This window comes from Somniosus microcephalus, chromosome 9, assembly GCF_052327205.1.
Source record: "Somniosus microcephalus isolate GS21.2 chromosome 9, FLI_Smic_1.0, whole genome shotgun sequence".
NCBI lineage: Eukaryota > Metazoa > Chordata > Chondrichthyes > Squaliformes > Somniosidae > Somniosus > Somniosus microcephalus.
This window is the reverse complement of record NC_140995.1, coordinates 161,705,194-161,720,997: the sequence shown is the minus strand read 5'-3', so window position 1 is coordinate 161,720,997 and position 15,804 is coordinate 161,705,194. Positions and strand designations below refer to the sequence as shown.

Sequence of the window (15,804 nt, the reverse complement as noted above, 5' to 3'; positions counted from 1 at the left end):
AATTAAAAAAAAAAAATTCAGAGCAGCAGACGCGGGCTGATGTCACAGCACTCCTGTACCCCGGTGCACCAGCAGATGCCAAAAAAAAATGCAGAGCTTGCAGCGTGGGGCCCATCCCTTTAATTGAGGGAAGAGCCCCTGCAACGCAGCAGCACCATGCGTGGCCACATGTGGCGCTGCTGAGCACATCGCCCCGGGTCGGGATATTCCCCACCTCTTGCGCTCCAAGAGGTAAATGGAGAGCTTGATTTAGCGCTCCACTTCACTTCACTTTTGGCGCAAAAAATGGGAATTTCTCAAATGTTCGAAAAGGTTAGCGCCTGGCGTTAAATTTTCAAACATTTTTGATTTAGTGCCCCAAATGGCCCACTAGGGGAATTTCTCCCCCTATGACCTTATAGGCATCTGTGAGATAGTAAAAGATTTAGAAAGGCAAATCCAGAACATACTACAAACTAAACCATGATAGCAGGACAAGCACTATACCAGGAAGTTCTTCTTCGTACAAAGTGTGACCAATACATGGAATGGATTTCTGAAGAGGCAAAAGCCCTGGAATCATTTAAGAGACAGTTGGGAGTTGGGTGTCATGATGGCAGTGGAGGGGAAATATCTTCTCTTTCTGAATGGCCTTCCTCATCTATATCCATCTTTTGTTCTTGTGAAAATGTCATTTGAACCTTTAAATAGTTACAAATTTGTAAAAACAACAGCACTCTTGAAAAATAATTCAGAACAGCATTACAGTTCAACATTCAAACATACTGTAATCTTCATTAAAACAGTATACATTTGGACTTTGATATTCATCATTCACAGTTTCCTTAAATGCATCCTTGAATGTGTGATCAGTGGCACCTTAGCACGCAGCAGATGAGCAGCATTTGTGTAATAAAAATAGCTGAGAACATATTGGGCAGGGTTATTTTGTTTTAATATAGACCTGTTTGAATCAGAACTTTTATTCACGTGGAACAATATTTAGTGTTAATGGGGACCATGAATTACATATTTGAAAGCATGTATTTAAATCCTCATGGGGGAAAGGAAATCAGTATCTGAAACAGGATAAAATAATTAAATTCAAACACTGTAAGCACCCAAGTGGTTAAAAAGCCTGCAGTCCTTTAGGTGACAGACAGTGTGTTCAGGCATGTTTCTGCAAACAGACTGTGAAACCACCTCAATTTAATTACAATTAGATGAAGCCTTCTGACTGCCCAATGCAGAGCTGAGTAATCGTTTTAGCACTGACAGCTTGAAGATGTATCGCTTCATTGGGATTGTGGTACTCACCCAGTTTAATCCCCTCACTCCACACTGGGACTGTGGTACTCACCCAGGTTAGTCTCGTCACTCCACACTGGGACTGTGGTGCTCACCCAGGTTAGTCTCATCACTCCACACTGGGACTGTGGTACTCACCCAGGTTAATCCCCTCACTCTACACTGGGACTATGGTACTCACCCAGTTTAATCCCCTCACTCCACACTGGGACTGTGGTACTCACCCAGGTTAGTCTCGTCACTCCACACTGGGACTGTGGTGCTCACCCAGGTTAATCCCATCACTCTACACTGGGACTGTGGTACTCACCCAGGTTAATCCCCTCACTCTACACTGGGACTATGGTACTCACCCAGTTTAATCCCCTCACTCCACACTGGGACTGTGGTGCTCACCCAGGTTAGTCTCGTCACTCCACACTGGGACTGTGGTACTCACCCAGGTTAATCCCCTCACTCTACACTGGGACTGTGGTACTCACCCAGGTTAATCCGCTCACTCTACACTGGGACTGTGGTACTCACCCAGGTTAGTCTCGTCACTCCACACTGGGACTGTGGTACTCACCCAGGTTAGTCTCGTCACTCTACACTGGGACTGTGGTACTCACCCAGGTTAATCCCCTCACTCTACACTGGGACTGTGGTACTCACCCAGGTTAATCCCCTCACTCTACACTGGGACTGTGGTACTCACCCAGGTTAATCCCCTCACTCCACACTGGGACTGTGGTACTCACCCAGGTTAATCCCCTCACTCTACACTGGGACTGTGGTACTCACCCAGGTTAATCCCATCACTCCACACTGGGACTGTGGTACTCACCCAGGTTAATCCCCTCACTCCACACTGGGACTGTGGTACTCACCCAGGTTAGTCTCATCACTCCACACTGGGACTGTGGTACTCACCCAGGTTAATCCCCTCACTCCACACTGGGACTGTAGTACTCACCCAGGCTAATCCCCTCACTCCACACTGGGACTGTGGTACTCACCCAGGTTAGTCTCATCACTCCACACTGGGACTGTGGTACTCACCCAGGTTAATCCCCTCACTCCACACTGGGACTGTAGTACTCACCCAGGCTAATCCCCTCACTCCACACTGGGACTGTGGTACTCACCCAGGTTAATCCCCTCACTCCACACTGGGACTGTGGTACTCACCCAGGTTAGTCTCGTCACTCCACACTGGGACTGTGGTACTCACCCAGGTTAATCCACTCACTCCACACTAGGACTGTGGTACTCACCCAGGTTAGTCTCATCACTCCACACTGGGACTGTGGTACTCACCCAGGTTAATCCCCTCACTCCACACTGGGACTGTGGTACTCACCCAGGTTAGTCTCATCACTCCACACTAGGACTGTGGTACTCACCCAGGTTAGTCTCATCACTCCACACTGGGACTGTGGTACTCACCCAGGTTAGTCTCGTCACTCCACACTGGGACTGTGGTACTCACCCAGGTTAATCCCCTCACTCCACACTGGGACTGTGGTACTCACCCAGGTTAATCCCCTCACTCCACACTGGGACTGTGGTACTCACCCAGGTTAGTCTCGTCACTCCACACTGGAACTGTGGTACTCACCCAGGTTAATCCCTTCACTCTACACTGGGACTGTGGTACTCACCCAGGTTAATCCCATCACTCTACACTGGGACTGTGGTACTCACCCAGGTTAGTCTCATCACTCCACACTGGCACTGTGGTACTCACCCAGGTTAATCCCCTCACTCCACACTGGGACTGTGGTACTCACCCAGGTTAGTCTCATCACTCCACACTGGGACTGTGGTACTCACCCAGGTTAATCCCCTCACTCCACACTGGGACTGTGGTACTCACCCAGGTTAGTCTCGTCACTCCACACTGGGACTGTGGTACTCACCCAGGTTAATCCCCTCACTCCACACTGGGACTGTGGTACTCACCCAGGTTAGTCTCGTCACTCCACACTGGAACTGTGGTACTCACCCAGGTTAATCCCTTCACTCTACACTGGGACTGTGGTACTCACCCAGGTTAATCCCATCACTCTACACTGGGACTGTGGTACTCACCCAGGTTAATCCCATCACTCCACACTGGGACTGTGGTACTCACCCAGGTTAATCCCCTCAATCTACACTGGGACTGTGGTACTCACCCAGGTTAATCCCCTCACTCCACACTGGGACTGTGGTACTCACCCAGGTTAATTCCCTCACCCTACACTGGGACTGTGGTACTCACCCAGGTTAATCCCATCACTCCACACTGGGACTGTGATACTCACCCAGGTTAATCCCCTCACTCCACACTGGGACTGTGGTACTCACCCAGGTTAGTCTCGTCACTCCACACTGGGACTGTGGTACTCACCCAGGTTAATCCCCTCACTCTACACTGGGACTATGGTACTCACCCAGGTTAATCCCATCACTCCACACTGGGACTGTGGTACTCACCCAGGTTAGTCTCATCACTCCACACTGGGACTGTGGTACTCACCCAGGCTAATCCCCTCACTCTACACTGGGACTGAGGTACTCACCCAGGTTAGTCTCGTCACTCCACACTGGGACTGTGGTACTCACCCAGGTTAATCCCCTCACTCTACACTGGGACTGTGGTACTCACCCAGGTTAGTCTCATCACTCCACACTGGGACTGTGGTACTCACCCAGGTTAATCCTCTCACTCTACACTGGGACTGTGGTACTCACCCAGGTTAATCCCATCACTCCACACTGGGACTGTGGTACTCACCCAGGTTAGTCTCATCACTCCACACTGGGACTGTGGTACTCACCCAGGTTAATCCCCTCACTCTACATTGGGATTGTGGTACTCACCCAGGTTAGTCTCGTCACTCCACACTGGGATTGTGGTACTCACCCAGGTTAGTCTCGTCACGCCACACTGGGACTGTGGTACTCACCCAGGTTAATTCCCTCACCCTACACTGGGACTGTGGTACTCACCCAGGTTAGTCTCGTCACGCCACACTGGGACTGTGGTACTCAACGAGGTTAGTGCCGTTACTCAACACTGGGATTGTGGTACTCACTCAGGTTAGTCTCATCGCTCCACGCTGGGACTGCAGCACGTTTGTATCTGAAGTAGAAGTTCTGCAACTCCATCCATTTTATCTGTTGTAACAAGAAAAAAACATGTTTTAATAACACTTGATACGTCATTAACCTCTCGTTAAATTAATAATTTTCAGCCTTGTGTGGGATGACATCATTGACTATGTGATGATGTCATCAAAACATCAAGTAATCTATACTGTAAACATTTCATCAGTATTGAAAAGATAGCTGTGTAAACTCAGAGAAACATTCACACACCCTCCCACTCCTGCGCAAATGTTCCCATTGCAGCCTTTTTGGCATCTTGTATGACTCTAAGGCAGTGTTGGCCAATAGAAATCACAGCCCATGCAGAGGCATGGCTACAGTGATACTGTTTTGGCCACCGTGGCCTGGCCAATATTTATCCCTCAATCAGCACCCAAAACAGATTATTTGGTCACTTATGTCATTGCTGATTGTGAGGCCTTACTGTGCACAATTTGGCTGCCACATTTCCTACATTACAACAGTGACTACATTTCAAGAATATTTCATTGGTTGTAAAGCGCTTTGGGATGTCCTGAGGTGGTGAAAGGCGCTGTATAAATGCAAGTTCTTTCTTGCTTCATATGCACTCATTTTAGTAGAAAACACCTTACACACAATACAGGTCAATATACTGTGTCTATTTACTTAACAAACATCTACCGCCATTCAGTGTGAAACTTTGCAGTCTTTCTCTTTCACTGAAGTTTAGAATTTATCAGGCACAGCACATCTTCGTACAGCTTCTCGTTCTTTGTCCAGCAGTTGTGAGCGGCACTTCCTCAGAGTGATTGCTGAGAATGTTGACTCGCACAGCGAGACGTGACAGACTCGCTCCCGCTCTCCATCCAGAACGCGGTTGGATGCTGCTTGCCCTTCGCCACGACATGCCCCATTGGAGCTGCTCGTTATTGGCTGGGCTTGCTGTCTTCTGCTGGCCTGGAGTGGTTGAGCTGGCCATTCAATTCCAGATCTCGCCAACCAAGTAGTTACCATCTTGTCAGCTCTCTCTCTCTGCCTCTCTTCCCCCAACCCCACCATGTTTTTACTTGTTGTTCACCATTCATGTGATTGCTATTAAAATTATGGTAATTATGATAAGGGTCAGAAATACTCAGTCAAGACTTAAGGATTATTAATTTACTAAAACTCCGGGCAACCAATTTCATTTCCGCTCAATGGGAGATTATAATTAATAAGTGGAACACTGCTGTGCTCTCAATTCATACTTTTGAGTTCGAGATCTGCTTGTACTCTGTGAGCCTTGTACTGGAATTGAATCACAGGCTCAGTGCCTTTGTTCAGAACTCTACCCATCGCATCAATTGCTATTTTATGTTACTGCACATTCTACTGTGAAAATAATACCCCTACAGCAAAATAAGATTTCACAAAAAAGGAAAGTTTGCTCTCATTCCTATAGTTCCAACCTGATATAATGGGTAAACTCTTTTCAAAAAGAGAACCTGCAATCACAATCCAGTGCAATAATTTACAACTAACATTTATTATACAGTTAAGTAGTATAAACAAGATAGTAACAGTGCAAGCTCACTGTACATCAGTGGGATATACTGCAACCAAAACAGTTGCTTATAAGTGCAACCGTTTACTCTTAACCATAGAAATGATAGGGCAAATCTGTACATGAGCAGACTTGCTCTTTTTAGCCTCTAACCCCTCTATCCACCCCACCCCCATCTTTCTGGTTTCCCCAAGTCACTTAAGTCTCTGCCATTACAAGGTGCATGACATTGACCCAAGGACAACTCTCTTTCCAATTTTCCCTGCCCCTGCATCCTTGTGAAGAGACATCTGATTTTCATTGGATGTTTCCCAGTCGCATGACTGAGATCAGGAGCTCAGCAGCATCGGGAGAAAGTCTCAGTTCTAGGGCACCACAGCTTGGCTCTTCAGCATCACAACACGTGCAGAGGTGATGCTGAAAGAATACATTCTTCAGAGAGAAGTCTTTGACTATTTTTTCTTAAGGGAGTTACAGACTTTTCCATGGAATCCTTGTGGGCCAGGAGGAGCAGGAGTGCACCCCAGGGATCCAAAGGGAGTCCTTGGGCTTCACCAGCCCCAGACTTGCCTCTGCCTTCCAGCACCGGTATCAGCTGTCAATCGCCCTCCCCAGTGCTAACTTCATGCTGGGGACTGTTCCCTTATAAGTACAGCTTCGCCAGTTTTGGACGGTAGACTGTCAAGCTTTATTCAAATGAGGCCCGGGAGTTAAGGGGGCCTGGGTCTCACACTGAGCTCCCTGCAGGGGTTTCCCTCCTGTCCCACACCCCCGCGACCATAGTTAAAATCGACTCTGTGGTTTCTCAAAAACCTCAGCTTTCTGTAGGCTACCCTTTTCTAATTTTAAGTGTAGGTAACACAGAGCACAGGAGGTTCCTGGGAGTAAAGAGACAGCAGAGCAAGTCAGTATTTTGTTAATGTATTTCACAGCCTGACACAGTCAGATAACATCAGTCATTGGTATACATATTTTATAAAGGAAAAACCATTCATTACAACAAACACATATCGCCGAGTTGGAATAGTTATTTTGTCCTATTTGTTTTTTAGGAATCTGATTTGTGGAGTCAATGTAAGTGTTAGAAAATACAGTGCCTTTTCACTTTTTGCATCTACTGTTAGCATCAAGCATTCCATAGATCAGTTATGTTCTGGATTAGATGCAGAGTAAAGTCTCAGTGCCTATATTAAAAAAAACACATCCTACTGTGTGAGATTTCAATTACTAACATCCTCTATAAGTGAGATTGCCAGTCTCATGCCATCTGTGTCCCAGGACCCATGCCCACTAGGAACTGGATTGAAACTGTTCCCACAAGACCTTTACAGTCTGGCAGAAAGAGAAACCTGTCTAGGTTGTGATTCGAACCCAGATCTAACCGGAGGATTTGAACCAGATCTAAGGGGTGAACAATTCCACTGCCTCATTCAGTCCCTACATTAAGTATTCATAGAAATGAAGAGAATTTGAAACATCCTGATTCAATAAAGTCTCAACTATATTTAAACTGCTTCATAAGGTTACTTCCTTATTTAAAAAAACTCGTTTCAGTCTTACTCTTTTATTTATTAATATTTCATCTCAAATTTGAGAGCTATGCCTATATATAATTTGTTTAACATGTGTAGCAAGGCCAACTTCATCTTGCATTTAGAAATGATAGATCAAAACAAAAACTGTTTATTTACTGTTAAAGACTATCTGAATATTTGGTTAAACACTTTCTTGATTGGAATCCTATTAAACAACCTCTAGGATATTCCACCATATATGGGGGCCTTTTATTTTATGGGTCGTACTTTCAAACACATATTGGTCCAGAATTTAAAGTCAGTGGCGAAGTGACGGCGATCGCCATTGACCCCAAAGAGAGCTGCCCACAAAGATCTTGCGATCTCTGTGGAGAAAATGTTAGCTTTCTCGACCTTAATTTGATTGTGGTACTGTCAAAAGGGGATCCCCAGCATACATTAGCAGTGATGCCATCAAGCTGTCTAAGCAGCCAATCACATTGAAGAATTCTCACAGACAGCAAACCAGGAAATAAAAAGCACTGATAATCATTCAACAACAACAATAACTTGTATTTATATAGCACCTTTAACGTAGTAAAACGTCCCAAGGTGCTGCACGGGAGTATTTTAAGACAAAAAATTTCACACCAAGCCACATAAGGATAAATTAGGGCAGGTGACCAAAAGCTTGTTCAAAGAGGTAGATTTTAAGGAGTGTCTTAAAAGAGGAAAGAGAGGTAGCGAGGCGGAGAGATTTAGGCAGGGAATTCCAGAGCTTAGGGCCTAGGCAACAGAAGGCACAGCCACCAATTCACATTTTAAACATTTTACAGAGAGCAAAATAAAGATTGTGACAGACACAGGGTGCTAAGGTAGAAGCTGAAATATCATAAACAAACTTTAAAATTTTTAAAAAATATTTTTATTATTTTAAAAATCTAGTAATTTTTTATCATAATGGAGAAATTTGATATTTCCACGAATATAAAATTAGTTTTTCAGGGCCAGAACGGTTGTTCGGCAGTCAATATGTCGTTAGAACCCCAGTTAGACCTTTTTCAACAAAGCTTAACTTTTTATCGGGTTTTTTAACAGCGATATTAGAGTTTAAGTGATTTCACTGATTGCTGGCTATAGGGAGTTCCGCAGCGCAGCCTGTGGTGGAGCAGGGAATAACTGACCACAACTTCAGGATTTCCACGTTTATTTGCACATGTGCTAAATCCTGAAGTTAGTCCGTTTCAGAGGGGTAATGATGGCGAGTGCTGACAGTTCGCTGTCATTATCACTGCAAAATCTGGGCCAATCACCTAAAAGATCAATTCTTTTTTTAAATGTTGAAAATGCAAACGTTCCCAACACTCTAAATGAGAACTGTGTAGAAATACATTATAATGCAAATAGGTTAGTTAGACATATTGCTCCAATAGAATACACCATGATTATTCATGCTCTATTGGAAATTCCTTCTAGAATACAAAGCAAAACCTACATTAAGTGCATTGCCTTATTACTGTTGGCATTATTAAAGTCTGTGACTTATATCAATCGTATAATGGGTTAGATATTTGAGAAAAAGGTACCTTACTGAAGTAAAGTCATTGACTCATTTTGTGTTTTTAGCTTTGCACCGGTAGCTGTTCACCGCTGAGTTATACCCATATTGGAAAATGCAAAATGATGTTCAAATCCTCAAAACAAGACTCAATGGCAAAATTCATGCTTTTTGTTTCATAGTATGTTGCAATACACACAATATAAGGCCCTGAACATTTTGATTTTCATTTCTTAGTTTAACTTTCAACAGTTAACTGACACATAACAGCCTTAGTTAGGTATTCTAAACATGTAATTCTGTCTAATGGAGAAATCCAGATTATAACAATGCACCTGGGGCATGCCATCATTTCTGTTGCAAGGACATCTGACCTCCCAGATGGTTGTACTTGTGTATCAACTAATAGATTCTGGGAGAGAAACACTGGCCAAAGTACCAAACCTTCAAACGTGTCTCCTTATTTATGAGATAATAGGACAGAGTTTTAATTCGAAACAGATCATTTGCATGCTTTTCACCTAAAACCTATTTGGTACATATTAATATAAGAGAAACTTCATCGTAACATCAATGGACACAGCAAGATTTTTTGGTTAATTTGTGCACTGTTTAATGCAGAAACGTTTGTGTGGGAAAGTATTCCACTTCCCAACTTCAGGCACCCAGTGTCAGCATCAAACACTCCCTGGTCAAGTATAGCATAACCAGTTGCTTCATACAACTCCCTCTACTCGGCTGTAGGAATGCAGCACCAACAAGTCAAGAGCATCCCCTACTACACTATAATCCATATCAGCCCTCCTTAGAGACTTCACACTCCTGGAAGGACTGCCATCGCCAGACGCGCTCATTAGAAACTGGGGCACACGTGGTGCATCATTATCTCAGGCACCAACTTTTCCAATACATGCTACTGGCAGGCAGGAAAATGATCCAATGGTCTGTGAATGAGATTGCCTATTTGTGCCAAATTATTAATGATTTCCTGCTGTTGGTACAAATGCACCAGCATCATCCCAGGTATTTACAATTAGATGGCTTCTATCCATGACCAAACAAAACCTAATTGATCAATTGCAGCTGTCAGGGAAACTTATCCTGTTAATGGTTATACTTTTATACCCATTGACCCATGCTGGTGAAAGAACTGGGCGCCAACCTGTTAAACCATCCAATCCACTCCTGCATCTAGATCTGCCTCAGGGTGGAGATTTTGGATAGCTGTAACCCTCTCTTCAAAAGTCGGCTTTTGCAGGAATGAAGAATGAAGCCCGCAAATCCTCCTGTCTTCCAGTGCTCTCCCACTGCAACATGGGCAGGAGATTGACATAAGACTCTCCAATTAAGCCCGAATAAGCTGAGCCCTGGCCTCCAATACTAATTTCCATAAGATCTTATTTGGAGTAGGATCTCCTCACTTTCAACCTGTTTCCCTCCTCCAATCTCCTGATACCTCCCTTCCTATCTGTTTTTTCTCAAAGAGGCTTTGTTTACATTCAAATTCAACTTGTTTTCTTCTTAAAATGAATGAAATTAGAATGAGAAAAGACACCCTCTGACTTATTTTCTTTACCCCTCCATTGGCGGCCATGCCTTCGGCTGTCTAGGCCCCAAGCTCTGGAATTCCCTTCCTAAACATCTCTGTCCCTCTACTTCTCTATCTCTCCTCCTTTAAGACGCTCCTTAAAATCTATCTCTTTGACCAAGCTTTTGGTCACCTGCCCTAATACCTCCAATGTGGTTCGGTGTCAAATTTTGTCTGATAACGCTCCTGTGAAGCGCCTTGGGACATTTTGGTACGTTAAAGGCACGTTAAATTCGGGTCCCAACACGTGAGTACGCACGGGGTACTCACCCATAGGCCCAACGAAAGTGCCGGTTTCGTGCATGCACTGCGCATGCGCGGGAAACCGGCACTTCCGTTCTCCTGAAAGAAGGGGTTCAGAGGTCGAACGCGTGCACCGGAGAGGCAGCACGTGCGCATCGAACTTATGGTTTTTTTGCAGGTTTCTCCGGGAGGGTAAGTCTCCAGTAGTTACACTTTTAAAAAGCAGTCGCAAGGCCTGCTTTTAACAAGGTAAGTGGTGAATTAATTAAAATTAAAACATTTTTTCCACAGGTTTATTATTTATAAATACTTTAAAAAAAGGTAAGTTTATTTTTAGCCCCGTTAGAAAATGTAATTAATTTTTTCAAAAATTTAAATTATTGTTTAAAATAGTTATTTTGCGTAATTTATAGTTATTTTAAAAATGTGATTTTTAAAAAATGTATTTGAAGTTTTAGTGATGTTTTGGGGCTTGTAGTATTTATAGGTTTGACAGTTCTTTCTGTCAAACTTATGAATGAAGCATTCCCTGCTACCATTGGCTCTCCATGGCCCACGTGATCCCAGGGGACACATCGAACTAACTGTGCCCCTGGGATACGCAAGCACTGCGCACCGGCAGTTGGAGGAGGCCCAGGATCGGAATCCCACGCGGGCCCACAGCTCAACGGCCGGCGCGCTAGGTAAGTGCAGGTCGGGGCTTGCACCCGACCTGAATTTCTGGGCCTAAATAAATGCAAGTTATTGCTGTAAATGTAATCACGTAATTAAGATTTTTTGAACTCTTTATTTTGATTAAACTCTTATTTTGGATGATCTAAACTTTCAGTGACTGAGAAAGAAAGGGTGGATCAAAGATTTTCAGATGAAGTTTGGCAAATTTGCTACACAACACTGCCTGGTGGTCATAAACTGTCACTACATGCAAACGCAAACCAATGGCAGAGTCACTGGGATTTTGTGGCAGCGACAACATACCTAATGTTTAAGTGTTCTAAATGGGAAACGCTATTACAGCACCACCTACTGGCATCACAGCCAATTGCAAATGTAACATTCGAAAGTCCATCGGAATTGTTTACGGGTGACATATATAGGTTATTTGTAATTAATGGTATCACAATTGTCAAATTAATATTCAGCTCTTCTCATTCAGAATCACAGTGTCTCCACTGTTCCAGTCTGAGATGTGGGGTCTCCTCTCCCCAAGGTGCTTTTGTGCGAGTTTCCCCAAATCACCTCCTGATTCCCCAAGCACAGTTAAACATAGAAACATAGAAGATAGGAGCAGGAGTAGGAATATGAAATATAGATCGCTGGGGAGGTGAGCGAGAAATAACATCAATGCCAGCAGGGGCTCTACAGTAACTTTGACACAAGACATAGAAACATAGAAACATAGAAGCTAGGAGCAGGAGTAGGCCATTCGGCCCCTCGAGCCTGCTCCGCCATTCAATGAGATCATGGCTGATCATCCAAATTCAGTACCCTGTCCCTGCCTTCTCCCCATATCCCTTGATCCCTTTAGCCTTAAGAAATATATCCAACTCCTTCTTGAATATATTTAATGAACTAGCCTCCACCGCCCTCTGTGGCAGAGAATTCCACAGGTTCACCACTCTCTGGGTGAAGAAATTCCTCCTCATCTCAGTCCTAAATGGCTTATCTCTTATCCTTAGACGATGACCCCTAGTTCTGGACTCCCCCGCCATTGGGAACATCCTTCCTGCATCTAGTCTGTCCAGGCCTGACAGAATTTTATAGGTTTCGATGAGATCCCCTCTCAATCTTCTAAACTCCAGTGAGTACAAGCCCAATCGACACAATCTCTCCTCATACGTCATTCCTGCCATCCCAGGTATCAGCCTGGTGAATCTTCGCTGCACTCCTTCCATGGCAAGAACGTCCTTCCTCAGGTAAGGCAACCAAAACTGCACACAGTACTCAAGGTGCGGTCTCACCAAGGCCCTGTACAACTGTATCGATCCTGGCCTCCAACAAGATTTTCCATTGTTAAGCCCGCCCTGCGAGGTTCCCAGCAAATTAATAGAAAGTGGGTCTAATGACGTCATTTGAAGATGCGTCATCAGCCAGTTTCTTTAAAGGGACCATGTCCACAATCATTTTGACAGTGGTGCTCTCAGTGTTCTGCAGCATTGAGGTGCTGCAAACACTGACAAGCACTGCACAGAGGTGCACAGCTGCACCTAGGCTCTCCCATGGCTCCCTCCATTTGCTTATGGAGGGAATCACCGCACGCAGGGAGGTTCTCTTCCATTCCAATGGGCGGAAGACACCTCCCCAGGAGGTCAATGTATTCTGGTTGCACATTGCACAGGAGGGTACAAGCAGGGGCATCGTCAGGAGGACCAGGCTGCAGTGACACCAACCTTTCAATGATCTCAGTAGATCACGAAACATTACTGCAAAGCCACACTCAGCCTCATCTTGCTGTGCCACTCATCACATCCCCATCACTCCGCCTTCCCTGCCCTACCCCTGCACATCCTTACTCACACCAGCTTACCTTATTTGTCATAAATAAATAAATGAATGTTAATATACTCAGCATTATTGGGAATATCGTCCAATCAAATTTCTTAAAGTCAGAGCATGCTGAAAGTCACAAGTTTACTCACAAGCCAGATCCACTGGCCCCTGTGCTGAGCTGCGTACAGCTGGGTTGTGAAGAAATCCAGTTTGTGACACTGCATCTGATCAGCACATGGGCTTTTGACATTTTGCCTCCTTTCTGCTCATCTCCTAACCTCACTGTGGCCAGGTTTCCCAGGAATAAATGGTCCTGGCGGAATTTCATTGTACAGGGTGTTGCCAGGCACTGTTTGCGGTCAAATACTTGTGAATATATAATGTGTTCCAGCTGGAACTGTCTTACTGGGGGTGGGGGGTAAAAGACTTATCTACAAAGAAGTCAGCCAGCAAGCAGAGAGCAGGCAAGGTGCCATGGCCCATGTGATGAAAAAAATGTAATAGCCAAACTGGGTTCCTGCACGCACAGCTGCACCTGTTTCAAAACACCATGCAGAGTCCTGTCTGTGAGGAAACAATGACAATAAATGTTTTATTAAAGAACAGAATTCACCTCTTTTTTTTAAGAAAAAAACTAATGGGTTAGCCCCAAAATAGATATTTATCCTTTTTATTAATTAAGCAATATGAAAAGACATTACAATTGTAGATTATGAAAGCAGACACTGTTTTCCAATCTAAAAACCACTTGGCATGGCCTATTATTACTTGTTGGTTAAGCACAGTAGCAGCCAAGCTTCTGTGTGTCATTTTTTTGTGCTGGCTGAGCGACTGTTGTTGTTTGCAATTAGTTCAGCTCAAAATTACATGGAACAGGTGTGAGTGAGCTAGCGGTTCTGTTTTCGGAGATGCTGGCTCTGTTACGAGCGTTCACTTCAGTTAATAACATTACCATTTAGAGTAGATGACTCCACCAATTTTGTTTTCTTCTGGTCTCAACAGGGCTACGAACAGGTCTTTTTTTTTACAAAGCAAAAGGGCACATTAAGGATTGCATCAATCTCCTATTCTTGGTCCAATAGCTGCTGAAAACAAAAGAAACCTTTCGCAAGCCATGAAAGACATCTCAACCACTATTAGTTCAAAGCAGGAGACTCGTTCCCCATCTACATAACACTCAAGAGCAACACTTGTAACAAAGATAGAAAATTGAGGATTTCTTTCTGCGGGCCACAATGCTGCAATAAACAAAATATTCACATCCTAGCAGCGCTTTTTTGAAAGCATATTTTCCTTTCATACAGGGATGAAAAGGGGAGGCTTTTTAGGTCGCAGGCTTGGGGGGGAGGGGGTGGGGGGGAGAAGAGCTAATGTTTCCTTGCGCTTTGATGTTACAAGTACTTCTTCATTATGTGAGTACTGGAGCTGTAAATTAAGCTACTGGTAAAGCGACCCAGCATTTATCCTGCAGCATTTGCTTCACTGTGGGGTGGGATTGTGCTTATTTTAAGAGAATTTATTTGGATATATTGGCACACTTTCCACACATACAGGTGACTTTATGTATAAATACAACGCTAAATTTTAGGAATTTGCATTTCCCAGCAGGAATTCAGAGACAGAGGCTAGTGAGCCCCACTGACTTTTCTGTCCATGCCAGAAGCATGAATTTACAAAATTTATGAATTTATAAAATTACAGGCGTAGCGCAGTCATTTGCACAGTATTGCTCCCTCTACTCTTCCCACATAACGTGCCTTAACCCCATTCTCAGAAGAGCAGCCCCTACTGTGGTATCAGTGTGAATGTTTCAACTTTCCACACGTCTGTACGGTATCTGTGGATGAGATTACCAGGTTAGTGCTAGAATTGGGGCAGTTTTGTCCTGTGGGAACACATCCCTAAGAGACTGCCCAAATGTATTACATGAACCCTTAGAGTCAACAGAGAGAGGAGCCTTTCATTCTATCAACAGGCTTGCCAACCTCGCTGCATTCAGCAGGAGTCTCATATGTCAAATTATAAGGTGCTCTCCCATATTTTCTCTTTGGTCTTCTCATTGGAGAGTGAGAAAAAGCAGCTGAATGGTGTAGAGCCAGGTTTATTGCAGCATCAAAAGAACAAGTACAAGGGCCCTATTCAAACTATAGGCAATTTCCAATTAATAATTGAATGTCAACAACAATTATTATTTCAGTAACTGCCAGGGTGAGATGTCTTAAAAAAAAAGTAGGGAAATATATTGACAATTAAAGAGGGAGGTAACTCTAAGAATACTTTTTCTTCAAAATACTCCATAATCTTATAGTGTAAAGTAACTTGCTTGCATTTCTTTTAATGTGCTGGGTCACTCATAGTCTCAAAGCACATCAAATAAAAACAAATGAGGGCATGACTTCGGACGAGCCTGGGAACTGGTCCTCAGCTGCAGCACCCTGGGAAACCATGTTACCAAATGGGTACATTGTATCCCGAGCTGACAGAT

The 15,804-nt window shown here is 44.1% G+C and overlaps 1 protein-coding gene across 2 annotated transcripts in view; it reads right to left on the bottom strand.

Moving 5' to 3' along the window:
* The window catches only part of LOC147112803 (neuroendocrine convertase 1-like), a 294,716-nt gene that overhangs the window by 182,056 nt on the left and 96,856 nt on the right, over positions 1-15,804 (bottom strand). Inside the window, exons 1-2 of one of the 2 annotated variants that reach the window (XM_085996240.1) lie at positions 13,469-13,649; positions 4,350-4,431 (exon numbers count right to left, since the gene is read on the bottom strand). In XM_085996240.1, coding sequence (XP_085852366.1) covers positions 4,350-4,431; positions 13,469-13,543 — 157 coding nt within the window. In that variant the 5' untranslated portion in view covers positions 13,544-13,649. Of the gene's footprint in view, positions 1-4,349; positions 4,432-13,468; positions 13,650-15,804 lie in introns of those variants that run through there. The other variant, XM_085996239.1, reaches the window with a different exon arrangement.